This window comes from Arachis duranensis, chromosome 2 (genome assembly GCF_000817695.3).
Source record: "Arachis duranensis cultivar V14167 chromosome 2, aradu.V14167.gnm2.J7QH, whole genome shotgun sequence".
Classification (NCBI taxonomy): Eukaryota; Viridiplantae; Streptophyta; class Magnoliopsida; order Fabales; family Fabaceae; genus Arachis; species Arachis duranensis.
In genome coordinates, this window is record NC_029773.3 from 72,500,645 (window position 1) to 72,512,218 (window position 11,574).

Genomic DNA, 11,574 nt, shown 5'->3' on the forward strand with positions numbered 1-11,574 from the left:
ATAAATCTTTACAAATAGTTGCAAAATGATAACTGGCTAACATGTCACATGTGAATACCACGTGAAAATAGTTTTCAAAAATAAGGAGTAATAAACCCTATGAGTTCCAAACTCTCTCTCTCTCATAAATCCTGCTTCACTCCACCATTCTTTTGCTCAACAATATTTTTTTAAACAATTTTTATTCTTATTTTTTGTGGATAGGGTTTTTTTGCCGTCTTTTTTCTGTTTCAATAATCTTTCATACAATCTTCATTTTTAAGGGCTTTTGCTTAAAATATTGAAAAAAATAGAATTTTATTACAAGTTGAATTTAAAAGATAAGAATGAAAGGGTAATTGAAAATTAAAAAAAAATTCAAACTTTATTGCTGGCAGTGGAGGATTTAGTGGTGAAGAATTAGATGGGAAAAAGAAATATTATTGAACAAAGGAGTGATAGAATGAAGAGTAATTCTTCGCATACAAGCTATTAAGGCTTGTAAGCCTTACAAGTTCAATTAAAACTAACGCTCAAAACACGCTTCCAACCATTCTTCTTCCTCTTCGTCTTCTCCTTCTTCTTTTCTTTCATTTCTTGCCTTCTCTTTCTCCTTCTTCTTCTTCTTCTTGCTGCACGTTCTTCTTCCTCTTACTCTTCTTCTTCTCCTTTTCTTTCGTTTCTGCACGTTCTTCTTCATCGTCTTCCTCTTCTTCTTCGTTTACGTTCTTTTCTCTCTGTTTTATCTTTTTTTTTATTTTTCATGGTGAAATTGTTTTTGAAGAAGAAGAAGCAGTAGAAGATGAGGAGGAGAAAGAGAAAGAGTTCTGAATTATGCATAAGATGTATTTTAACGAATTTTGGGTGTATTTCTTTAAATACTTTGGGTGTATTTTCTGTAATCTTTTGGGTGTATTTTCTATAATCGTTTGGGTGAATTCCTGTAACCATTTGGGTGTATTTCTGTAATTCTTTGGGTGTATTTCTGTAATCATTTTGGGTGTACTTCTGTAATCGTTTGGGTGTATTTCTGAAGTTCCATTATCTTCAAAAGGATTACAGAAATACACTCAAACGATTACGAAAAATACACCCAAAGTATTTAAGAAATACACCCAAAATTCGTTGCATAATTCAGAACTCTTTCTCTTTCTCCTCATCTTCTGCTGCTTCTTCTTCTTCAAAACGATTTCAAAGCTTGATTTCAGAAACCATGAAAATAAAAAAAAACGAAGAAGAAGAAGAAGAAGAAGAAGAAGAGGAAGAGGAAGAAGAAGAAGAAGAAGAAGAGAAGAAGACGAAGAGAAAGAGGAAGAAGAAGAAGAAGAACCGTTCTGGGTGTAGCGCTTTGAAAACAGGAAACGTTGAATAACGCATTAAAAGGCCTAGTAACTTGTAAGACTTGTAAGTCAAAAAGACTTGTATGTATAGCACTCCTCTAAAATGAAACAAGATTTATAGATCGAAGAGGGAGAAATATTTAATAATTTTTAAAAGATCTTATTAGTCCTATTTTTAGAAATCATTTGAGGATTATTAGTTTATATTTTCAAAAATTATTTTTATTTGTTACTCACACTTGACAGGTCAGTTAATTACTATTTTGCAATTAGTTGTAGAAATTTATCCATTTAATTTTTTTGATTAATGAGGATTGTCGTAGTATTTTAAAATGATTAGAGTGTAATATCTTAAGAACAAATGGACAGGAATTAGAATGAGTATTTATTAAAAAAAAAAATTATTGACTTAAATGAGAATGTAGAATAAATATATAAAATTAGAGTGGTGATTAGATTAAAAGAGAGAGAAAATGAATTTAATTGATTTTGAATGAGAAAAAATAATGGAGATGTCAAATTGAATGTGGAAGTTAGCGAAAAAAAAATAATAAATGTGTTGGCTGATTTTTAGCTACATTTTTCTGGCTGCCTAGTGAGATTTTCCATATGTGCATTTACAAAATAGAAATTGGATGTATTACTCTTATTACACGTGTGTGGGTATTATGATCGATGATATCACAATGATATACATTTTATTTAGTTCAACTTTATTGAAAGTTAATTCAATCTGAATAATATTCATATTTCATTTAGAGTGTTGCACATATATATGTAATGGATGAAGAAACAAGAATCAGTATGTAACAGTAATTATTTAATGAATCTCAATAAATGTCTCATGATATTAAGTACGCTATTTTGCTGAGTTGTTAGGTACGGGCGGATATATTTTAAATATGATATTTATTGATATTTATTTAATATTTATATTTTTTATATTTAAATATATTTTAATAATTTTTTTAAATATATTTAGATATATTTAAATTTAAATTTATATATTTTATATTATATTGTATCTTAGTTTATATTCGTGTCAGTTTTAGATTTTCAGTATCCATGAATCAAAGTTTATTTGTTATCGACATAGTTATAGGAATGTGAACGAGGCAGCGCAGGAGCGGGAGATGCTTTCCTGTTCCCCATCTCCGTCCTTAGATTTGCTCCTTGTTTCTGTTTCGTTTTTCGTCGTGAGGGAATATTGCTCTCCATCTCCATTTTTCATAGGGTCCTATTCTCTGCGGAGACCCCATTTTTTATTTATCTGATAGTTCTAACTAATTATGAATTTTTATATGAATAGAGTTGTAAATATCCATCCTATACAAAAATAGTAAGATTTTATACGTAGTGGGGGGACGCAACAGTGAGCCAGAGGATAGAGCAGTAGATGAGGTGGGAGATGTGACAACAGAGAAGAAAATGAACACAACGACATAGTTACAGAAAGGGACACTGCAAATAGAGAGTACGATGCAGTGAGAGTAATAGTACCGTGAGGTGTAACGATGCACTGAGAAGAAAGAGTGGTGAGGGAGTGGCTACAGAGAGGTTGAATGGAGTATGGACAGCGTTAGAAATCTCTGAACTAAAGAAGAATTATGCAAACGAAGATTCTCTACGTTTCCAAAAATTTTTCCATCCCTACCTAGTAATGTTCTCCGTTAAGATTCAAGCCTATTTATCTATCATATTTTATTGCCATGTAATTTAATTATATTTTGAAAGTAACTCCAAATCTCTAATATATAGTGCAAATTAAATAAGAGAACTGCAAGTAACAGCTAAACTTTATTTCCTGAAAGGAATAGGACACGATGACGTTGTACTTGTACATATCACTGTTGGGAATTAATTTCACTAATAATGCACAGTCCTAAAACTCATATAGTAAAAGCAATAGAACACCGCATCAAAAAAAGTAACAATAATATAATAAAAATTTTCACAAATAAATTGGAATTTAGTGGGGATTATTGGTCCATATGCAAAGTGAAAGCCCTTTCATGATGCATATTCCGATCTTTATCTTATGGAAATAAACAATAATTGACTAATCCAATTCAAATTATTAAGATGTTTAATTTGAATTTGGGATCGGGCACATTCTTAGCTGCTTAAATACGACAAGTATATTTTCTTTTGGGAGTTACAACTGCGATAAGTTTTAAACTATTCCATTCATTTTTTTTATAAGATTATTCCATTCATTTTTATTTCACATTATTCATGCATATATACGGGAAAGCATAATTCTTTATATAAATAATTCCTAGTTCGAATTCTTCCAAACATTACACTTTTTTATTTTCATTTTTGATTTTATTAGACGGATGAACATCTTTATTCTCTCTTTAAGGAACAAAAATAACTTTAATATGTTAACACTATAAAATTTTTTACATAATTAAATCCAATCAAATTCAAGTATTTATTAGATTATCTTTTAAGTAAAGTTAGACTGAAAATTAATTTTTTTTATTGATGGATAAAACTTTTTTTAGACTTCAATATATGAAATTAAATTTATAAAATAAATATATGAAGCTAACTACATACATACATTCTTATTGTAAAATCTTTTATACTATTATATTTAATTCAATCATGATATATATATTGGTAATAATTTTTAGCCAATTTTCTGATAAATAAAATATTAGTTACTCTTTATGACTTATTTAATAATTATTAGATAAATTAAACTATGTCATTATAATTAACACAAATTATTTATTTAACCTGAGTCTTAAAAACCAAATTATTCAACTATGATAAAACCATTTTTACAAATTACAAAAGTAAAAAATATTAATTTGTAATTTTTAAATTTTTTTTCTTAAACCATCTAATTTATTATTCAGTTCTAATTAAAAATAAAATAAAATAAAAAAACTAAAAAAAACGTGTCTGTCAAAAAACTTGAACAGTTTACATATCTTACTTGTTTTTCTACGACACAACATATGCCAAAGATAAATAGCACCGTGGTCACAATAATTGGGATAACATGGGCTAGAACTACTTCAACATAATTTCTAGCGCCATAGAACTACTTCAATATGATTTCTTAAGCCAAAAAAAAGAACAATGCAAAGAATTCAAATTTGTAAAGATTAATGAGTGTTTACAGCATAACTACATGCAACTGCTGTCCTGAAGGACGAGATTGAGTAGTTTAACAAAGAGTTAAAATTAAATTTATAAATTGGGACTTATTTAAAATTTTTTATAATTTATAAAAATAGCTTTATCAAAATTGTGTGATTTGATTTTTAAAACTAAAGTTAAAGAAATATAATTAGTGTTAATTATGGTGACCCAATTGAATTCCTCCAATAATTATTTAACATGTCATAAAGGATAGCTAATAAGTTTCTATTTATAAGAAGATCGGTTAAAAATAACCTAAAAATAATATTAAATCATCTACGATCTAAAATATATTTTAAAAATTAATAAAATAATATATGAATATTGGGTTGCACTTTAATATCGCGACATTTGGAATATCAATGCTGAAGAACAATGTGGAGGAAATATAAAATGGTGGCTGCTGCAGCATGTTCAATAATAATCTCTTAGAAACTTCCTCAAAATCCTCATCATGATCCATATAGAAAATAATGACAAAAGACATGGCTGGTACGACGGAGCATAAATCTCCAAATAAAGAAGAAAATGCACTTTTTGTGGTTTAAAATTTGAAAAATGGGATTGGCCATTTTGAAAGAAAGGAATCTTTGTATGGAATTATTTGGGGTTTTGCTTTTGATAGAACCAAGAAGGTCTTAACGAAGAAGGAATAAAGCATATTCAAAACCCGGAAAGAGATGGCATCTCACCCTTGGTCGGTCCTTCAGTCACACCTTATATAGTATAGTCATTTTATTTATTATTTCTTTTGTTGAATTTATTTATTACTATATTTTTACCCTTTGAAATTGGACATAAGACCATTTTAATTTTTGTGTGTGAAAATATTGAGCAATCAATAATGGGAATATGGGTTTGGTCGAGTTGATCAAGAAATTCTCGAAAAATTTTGGGCTAAAACTCACCACATTAATTACTAAATCTAGGTATTTAACTATTTTTCAATTTTTTTTATATTAATCTTAATTTTAGTTATATGACAACACTAATGTTTGAATTTAAAATTTGATATATACTAAGTAAATCTAGAGTTAGCTTATTAGTAGAGTCTTTATTGATACTGTTTTTAATTTGTTTTGTATTTGTAAACTAAATTTCTTTTGCTCTCAAAATTATTTGTCAATTTAGAAAGTTTTAAATCTGTTAATTTTTTCAAAGTAACAAATAACTTAAGGTGAAGCAAACTATATTTACTAAATATTTAGTTAAGATATCAATATAATATAAATAAAAAGAATAATTTGACCAAGCTCAGTAAAAGCTAAGTCTCATTTCGTCTTATTTTAATCTTTTAATTAAATTTTTTTGTTCGAAAATACCATTTCATTCATTATGATTTTCTTTTAAATAGTAGCAAAAATAGTAATTATAATAGTTATAATAATAGTTCAAGTAATTTGAGAATAAAAAAGACAAAAAAATATGATTATTAAAAAATTTTTATTTAAAAAAATATATTTAAAAAATTAAAAATAAAACTAAAACTTTACAAAAATGAGATACTCAATAATACTTTATCCAATTTACTAAGAAAAACATTAGTAGAAGAGAATTTGAAAGGATCAGAATACCAAGCTACAAATCAACATTTCTCTCTCTCATTTTATAATTTTATAATTTTTAATTAAATTTGTATATTATTTTAATTTTATAATTAATTTATTTTCATATAAAAAAAAATTTAATTAAAAATTTGATAGAAATATAAAAATCAATAGAATAATTAATTTTTTTAATTATTTTTCAGTTGATGATTCCCATGCGCACTAGTTTAGAGGATCATCTTATATGATATGCTTCTTTCTCTTCTCTCTCTCTCTTTCTGTCGTTCTATAACTTTTTTTTGTTGGTATTTTCTTTTTTTTTGCGCCCTTCTCATAAATATAAACCCTAGAGTAGTGATCTTCATGAGAACAAAGAGATGGTGAACGAAGAAAAGTGACGAAGAAAACCAATTAAGGTGTCAGAGTTACTCACGTTCTCCCACATGTTTTTTATCATGCACATGTTGCTGATGAAATTTTATTATATTCCGATCCCCTTATCTCAATCACTACCCTTATAATTCATCTTATCATTGTTTTTTAACTTTAAAATAGAACTTATTTATTTTGACTGTGTTAATTATGTTAGATATTACGGGTCTATAATACTTGAAATTTAGAATACTAATATACACTACTAGAAAATTAGTTATTACAGACGGATATTTCCGACGGATTTTATCCCACTGAAATACAAAAGGAATTTTAGAGGAATTTTTTGTCGGAAAACAAAAAAAGTGGATTAGCATAAATTACAGACGGAAAATAGAATCCGTCGATAATTCCGTCGGAAAAATTAATTTTTTTCCGTGAGAAATGGTTACAGACAGAAAATTCGTCTGTAATTAAATAGACAAAATGCTGCGTTTTATTAAATTATTATAGACAGAAAATCCGTCTGTAATTTAAATTTTCCGTCGGTAAATATTGAGATAACACTAATCTTATCTCTATCCACTCGATCCATTTACACTCCACCCATATCAAATGAGCTTGTTCCTCTCTCCGTCACCGAGTTGCTTCTTCTCTCCGTCGCACCAATTTCTTCTGCCGCTGGCGTCACAGATCTTTCTCCGTCGTCCCTTGCGTCGTACGGGCTCCCTCCGCCGCCGCATCCAACCCTAACCCCAGAGCTTCATCGCGTCTACAATCCTAATCCCAGAACTTCGTCGTGCTTCCAACCCCTGCTTCGCCGCTCCCTCCATCGACGCTCCCTCCGTCTCAAAGCCTCCGTCGTGCTCACTCTGTCGTAAGCCTTCAAACATCGCTCCTTCCTCCATGACTGAAACCCGTAACGCTCTGCTTTTTCTCCTGCGTCGTGGCTTCACCTTCCTCCAAACAAAATTGAAAAACCCTAACCTGGAGGCCTTCCACTGCAAACCTACCGATCCCTAATTCCGTCTCATCATCAGAGGTAAAATAAAATCCCTTTCGCCCATTTCAACCCTTCTCCACCCCCAACAGTCTCTGTATCCTCTCTCTAATTCAATTGTACAATTTTATTTTCCTCTGTATTCTCTCCCTTTTGATGTTCTATTTTTATTCTGCTGAGAATTGAAATTGCTAGCTGAATTAGCTTAATTTTAGGTCTTCTAATCACCTTTCAGTTTTATTGTTGTTCCTTATTTTTCAATTATTTTATTGCCGCAGATTGAAAATTGAGCAGATTATTTTCATTTGCTTAATACTTACCAATAGAAACTACTTTATACCTTGTGATGCCTTTGCTGATTTTTCGTGTCCTTGTTCATTTTAATTTTGGCAGGTTGTTTAAATTTGAGCTCTTGTGGTTTTAGGAATGTTAAAAGCTTTGATGCAAAATTTGGCATATAAAGTTGTTAAATTGCTTACTGCAGAAAATTCAGCAGATTGGCGCCAACTTGTATGAAATTTTGGGAAAAATATGTACGGTAATTTTTAATGAAATAAGTTGAATAATGAATCTGATGATGATTTGCAGAACTGCATCACACTAACAAAGGAGAATGTCAAAGGCATAATCATGGTAACTTTTGCTTTCTATTTGGAATTCATTTTCATTCAAACATATATCAGCTTTTTCTAGTTCACTATTATCCGTTCTCTTCAAACAATTGTTCATGTTTGACCTAATAACTAATAACGGAAATTAATAACTAATAATATTTAACTGCTATATTTTCATATTAAGAAAGGTCTTTATTTTAAATAAATTATATTAATCATATAAAACTATCCTCTTTATCTTTTAAAAACCTTAACAGTAGAATAGTAAAAATAGATTCATTCTTAATCTTACAAGCCACCTTTTTTGCAGTGCATTTATGATTGGAGGTAGGAAACTAATAACCAATGCACATTGTGTGGAACATGATACACAGGTAATTTCCTTAAGGGTCCTATTTTCTCCAGGATGTAGATCCTACAATATAAATTTTATTAATAAATTATATTATGTTCATAGATCTTAGAATTAGTTGCCGAAAGGTTATAAATAGCTGCCAACTTTTTCATTGTTGTGGTTTATTGCAGGTTAAAGTTAAGAGAAGAGGGGATGATACAAAATACGTGGCTAAGGTGTGTCTCTATGAAGGTCTTGTCCTTTTTTCATTAAAAAATGAGTATTACATGAAGAGCAGTTTGCTTAAATATCTCATATAGTAATGAGTAAGGACATTAAGAAGTATTAGTGAATAAGTCACTAAAATTGTATTATTGCAGGAAAATTTGATATATCTGAGGTTTACTTGTAAGCTATACCTTGCTTTTAAACTAGGATTGAATTCATTGTAAAGTGCAAGTTTTGCATGTTTGCTTAGAAGGATATATAGCTTCTAACTCATGACATGTTCATATAGTTACTTTACTCTCAGTGAATGAACTGTACAGGTTTTAGCCAGAGGTATTGATTGTGATATAGCTTTGCTTTCAGTAGAAAGTGATGAATTCTGGAGAGATGTGGAACCTCTCAGATTAGGACGATTGCTGCATCTTCAGGTTTGAAATAGCTTTCTTTTTATTTTTTTTCCTTTTTTTTTAATTTGAAAATTCTCAGTGTTTCAATGGAAAATGTTAAAAGAATATATACCATATAATTTGTCATAGAATATATTTCTATTTGCATGCTGATCAACTGAAATTTCTGTATACTTGTCTTGTAACTTGTAGGATTCTGTTACTGTGGTGGGATATCCACTTGGAGGAGACACAATTTCAGTGACAAAGGGAGTTGTATCTCGCATTGAGGTTTGATATATTGAACATAAAATTACCATTTTTATATGCCATAAAATCAATAAAAGTGTTTTACTCTATGGTTTTAGTGCTCAGTTATTGAAAAAACCTGTAATCGGGTCACATCATATGCTCATGGATCGTCTGATTTGTTGGGTATTCAAATTGATGCTGCAATAAATCCTAGTCAGTAGATCTTATAGTTGTTTGATTGTTTCACCTCCTCTCCAGCAAAAAAAATTCTCCAGCCTCTTATTATTCTAAGAACTGTTGGAAAAACAACTTCCTCTTATATGGAACTATGTGCATTGATTTAATAGCCATCGTTTACAACTTTTGATTTTAGGCAACAGCGGTGGCCCAGCATTCAATGACCAAGGGGAGTGCATTGGTGTAGCATTTCAGGTATATTTTTTTATGGCCTTCTGTTAACAGACTTGTATATGCCTAAACCAGCAACAACAACAAAACACAAGTTATTGAAAATGAAAGTTGACATGGTATTAAGGGAAGGGAAACAATGAAAAACTGACGCAGGCGTCTAGTGAGTCTGATTTTGTAATTTTTGTTGCATACGCCCGGAGTTGGGGTTCATATGCATTGTTTCAAGTAATATGGTGTTTGAAATTCTTCAATTCTTAAATTCATGCTTGATGTTTAGAATCCTTCAATACTGTGGTTGCAATGTTTCACTCCTAGAGATGATTGGACTTAATGATCGATTTTGTATCTTTAACATGCTGAATCATACTGGAGCCTTTTTTAATGACTAAGCTGCATATTTGGTCATAAAAATTATTTTGCTGGAAATCTGAATTTCATTTAAAGGTTTGGTGTTGGTTAATGCATATTTTCTATAGCATCAAGCTTTGTTTGCTGTGTGTGCAGAGCATCAAGCTCCTCCGTGGCTTAATGGCGCCCACTAGCAGTGACATTCTGTGTGACATTGGCTGCATCATTGGCAGCAAGATTAGGCCCAATTCCAATGGCTGCATTCCAAACTTGTCTTCAGGTCTGGTTGACATCCTCCCTTCTAGCTGATGGTTTAGCTGTTGCTGTACAGGTACTGCCAATATACCATATATTATTATTAGTTACTTATTATAGAAACTTAAAGCACATATATATTTACAAAAAAATTGAAAGGAGTATCTAATAATAAGTTTGGTTGGGTGATAGGAAATTCTAGCATGTGCCTTTGCTGAGAAAAATTTTGACAAAGTAACGGCTGAAGGATCAAAAGGAGAGGAAAAAGCAGGAAATTAGGACTCATAATGCTTAGTTGCATGCTGCAGTATCCGTGGCAGGCATAGCTGCTGCCGTTGCGGCCATTGCAGCTTCAATAGAGTGTACATTGTAGAATCAATAGAGTGTACATAGCAGCCATAAGAAAGTGTACATAGCTGCCATAAAGTTCTACACTTACCATATGAGTGGTCTCTAGCTTAGCTTGCATTGTTCAAGAAATTTTAGAAAATTCTAAGGATACTACTCTACTAATGTTTGTGAGACATGAATGTAATTTTCACTCCATATGGATGTACAAGTGTATATTATTGAATAAGTAGAGTTATATGCAAAGAGATATTATATAGATAATCTATTTTTCATATATCTCAAAGAAGAAAAAAATAATATATAATTTATTTGAGTTGAGTTGAGTTTTTTTATATTTATTTTGTATGAAAACAAGTTTATTTTGCAATTAGAAAAATAAAAAAATTATATTTTACCTTATTGACGGATTTACAGACGGATTTTCTGTCTGTAATCAGAACGTGGGATGATTTTCCAAAGTTCAAATTACAGACGAAAAATCTGTCGAAAAATCTGTCTGTAATTACAGACGGAAAATTCGTCTGAAAATCCGTCTGTAATTACAGACAGAAGATCCGTCGAAAAATCCGTCTGTAATTACAGACGAAAAATCCGTCTGAAAATCCGTCTGTAATTACAGACGGAAAATTCGCCGGAAAGTTCGTCGCCTTTGGAAAATGGATAGAAAATTTACAGAGGGAAAATCCGTCGGTAACTGGTAAAAATCCGTCTGTAATTTTTCGACGGAAAAAAATCCGTCGGTAAATAATTTCCGACGGGGCTTTTACAGAGGGACAAAATCCGTCGGTAATTTCATCGGTAACCAAAAATCCGTCTGTAATAAAGATCGAATCCGTCTATAAATCTGTCTGTATTAATCCATTTTCTAGTTGTGATATGAGAGTTTGGTATTCAAAAATACATATCTTAGCTTATCTAATCTCTTCAGAGGTGAACACAATAAATTTGTTAGCCGTCAAAAGAATTAGATAAAAGTTTGGATTTTTTTTTATATAACA

At 30.5% G+C, this 11,574-nt stretch overlaps 1 protein-coding gene across 1 annotated transcript; it reads left to right on the plus strand.

The window, feature by feature from the left end:
- Positions 1-7,803: 7,803 nt before the first annotated feature.
- LOC107474898 (protease Do-like 2, chloroplastic) lies at positions 7,804-10,818 on the plus strand. Its single transcript, XM_052257588.1, has 7 exons — positions 7,804-8,030; positions 8,322-8,385; positions 8,537-8,597; positions 8,894-9,001; positions 9,173-9,194; positions 10,262-10,301; positions 10,418-10,818. Exons 2-6 carry the CDS (start codon positions 8,357-8,359, stop codon positions 10,273-10,275), a joined length of 234 nt encoding a protein of 77 aa, XP_052113548.1. The 5' UTR covers positions 7,804-8,030; positions 8,322-8,356; the 3' UTR covers positions 10,276-10,301; positions 10,418-10,818.
- Positions 10,819-11,574: the final 756 nt, after the last annotated feature.

What these genes read in the sequence shown, in the direction of transcription:
- LOC107474898 (XM_052257588.1), top strand. Translation starts at nt 8,357, where the DNA reads ATGCACATTGTGTGGAACATGATACACAG. An exon ending in GTGTGGAACATGATACACAG is followed by an intron (nt 8,386 to 8,536) that starts GTAATTTCCTTA and finishes GGTTTATTGCAG; the next exon opens with GTTAAAGTTAAGAGAAGAGG. An exon ending in TAAGGTGTGTCTCTATGAAG is followed by an intron (nt 8,598 to 8,893) that starts GTCTTGTCCTTT and finishes TGAACTGTACAG; the next exon opens with GTTTTAGCCAGAGGTATTGA.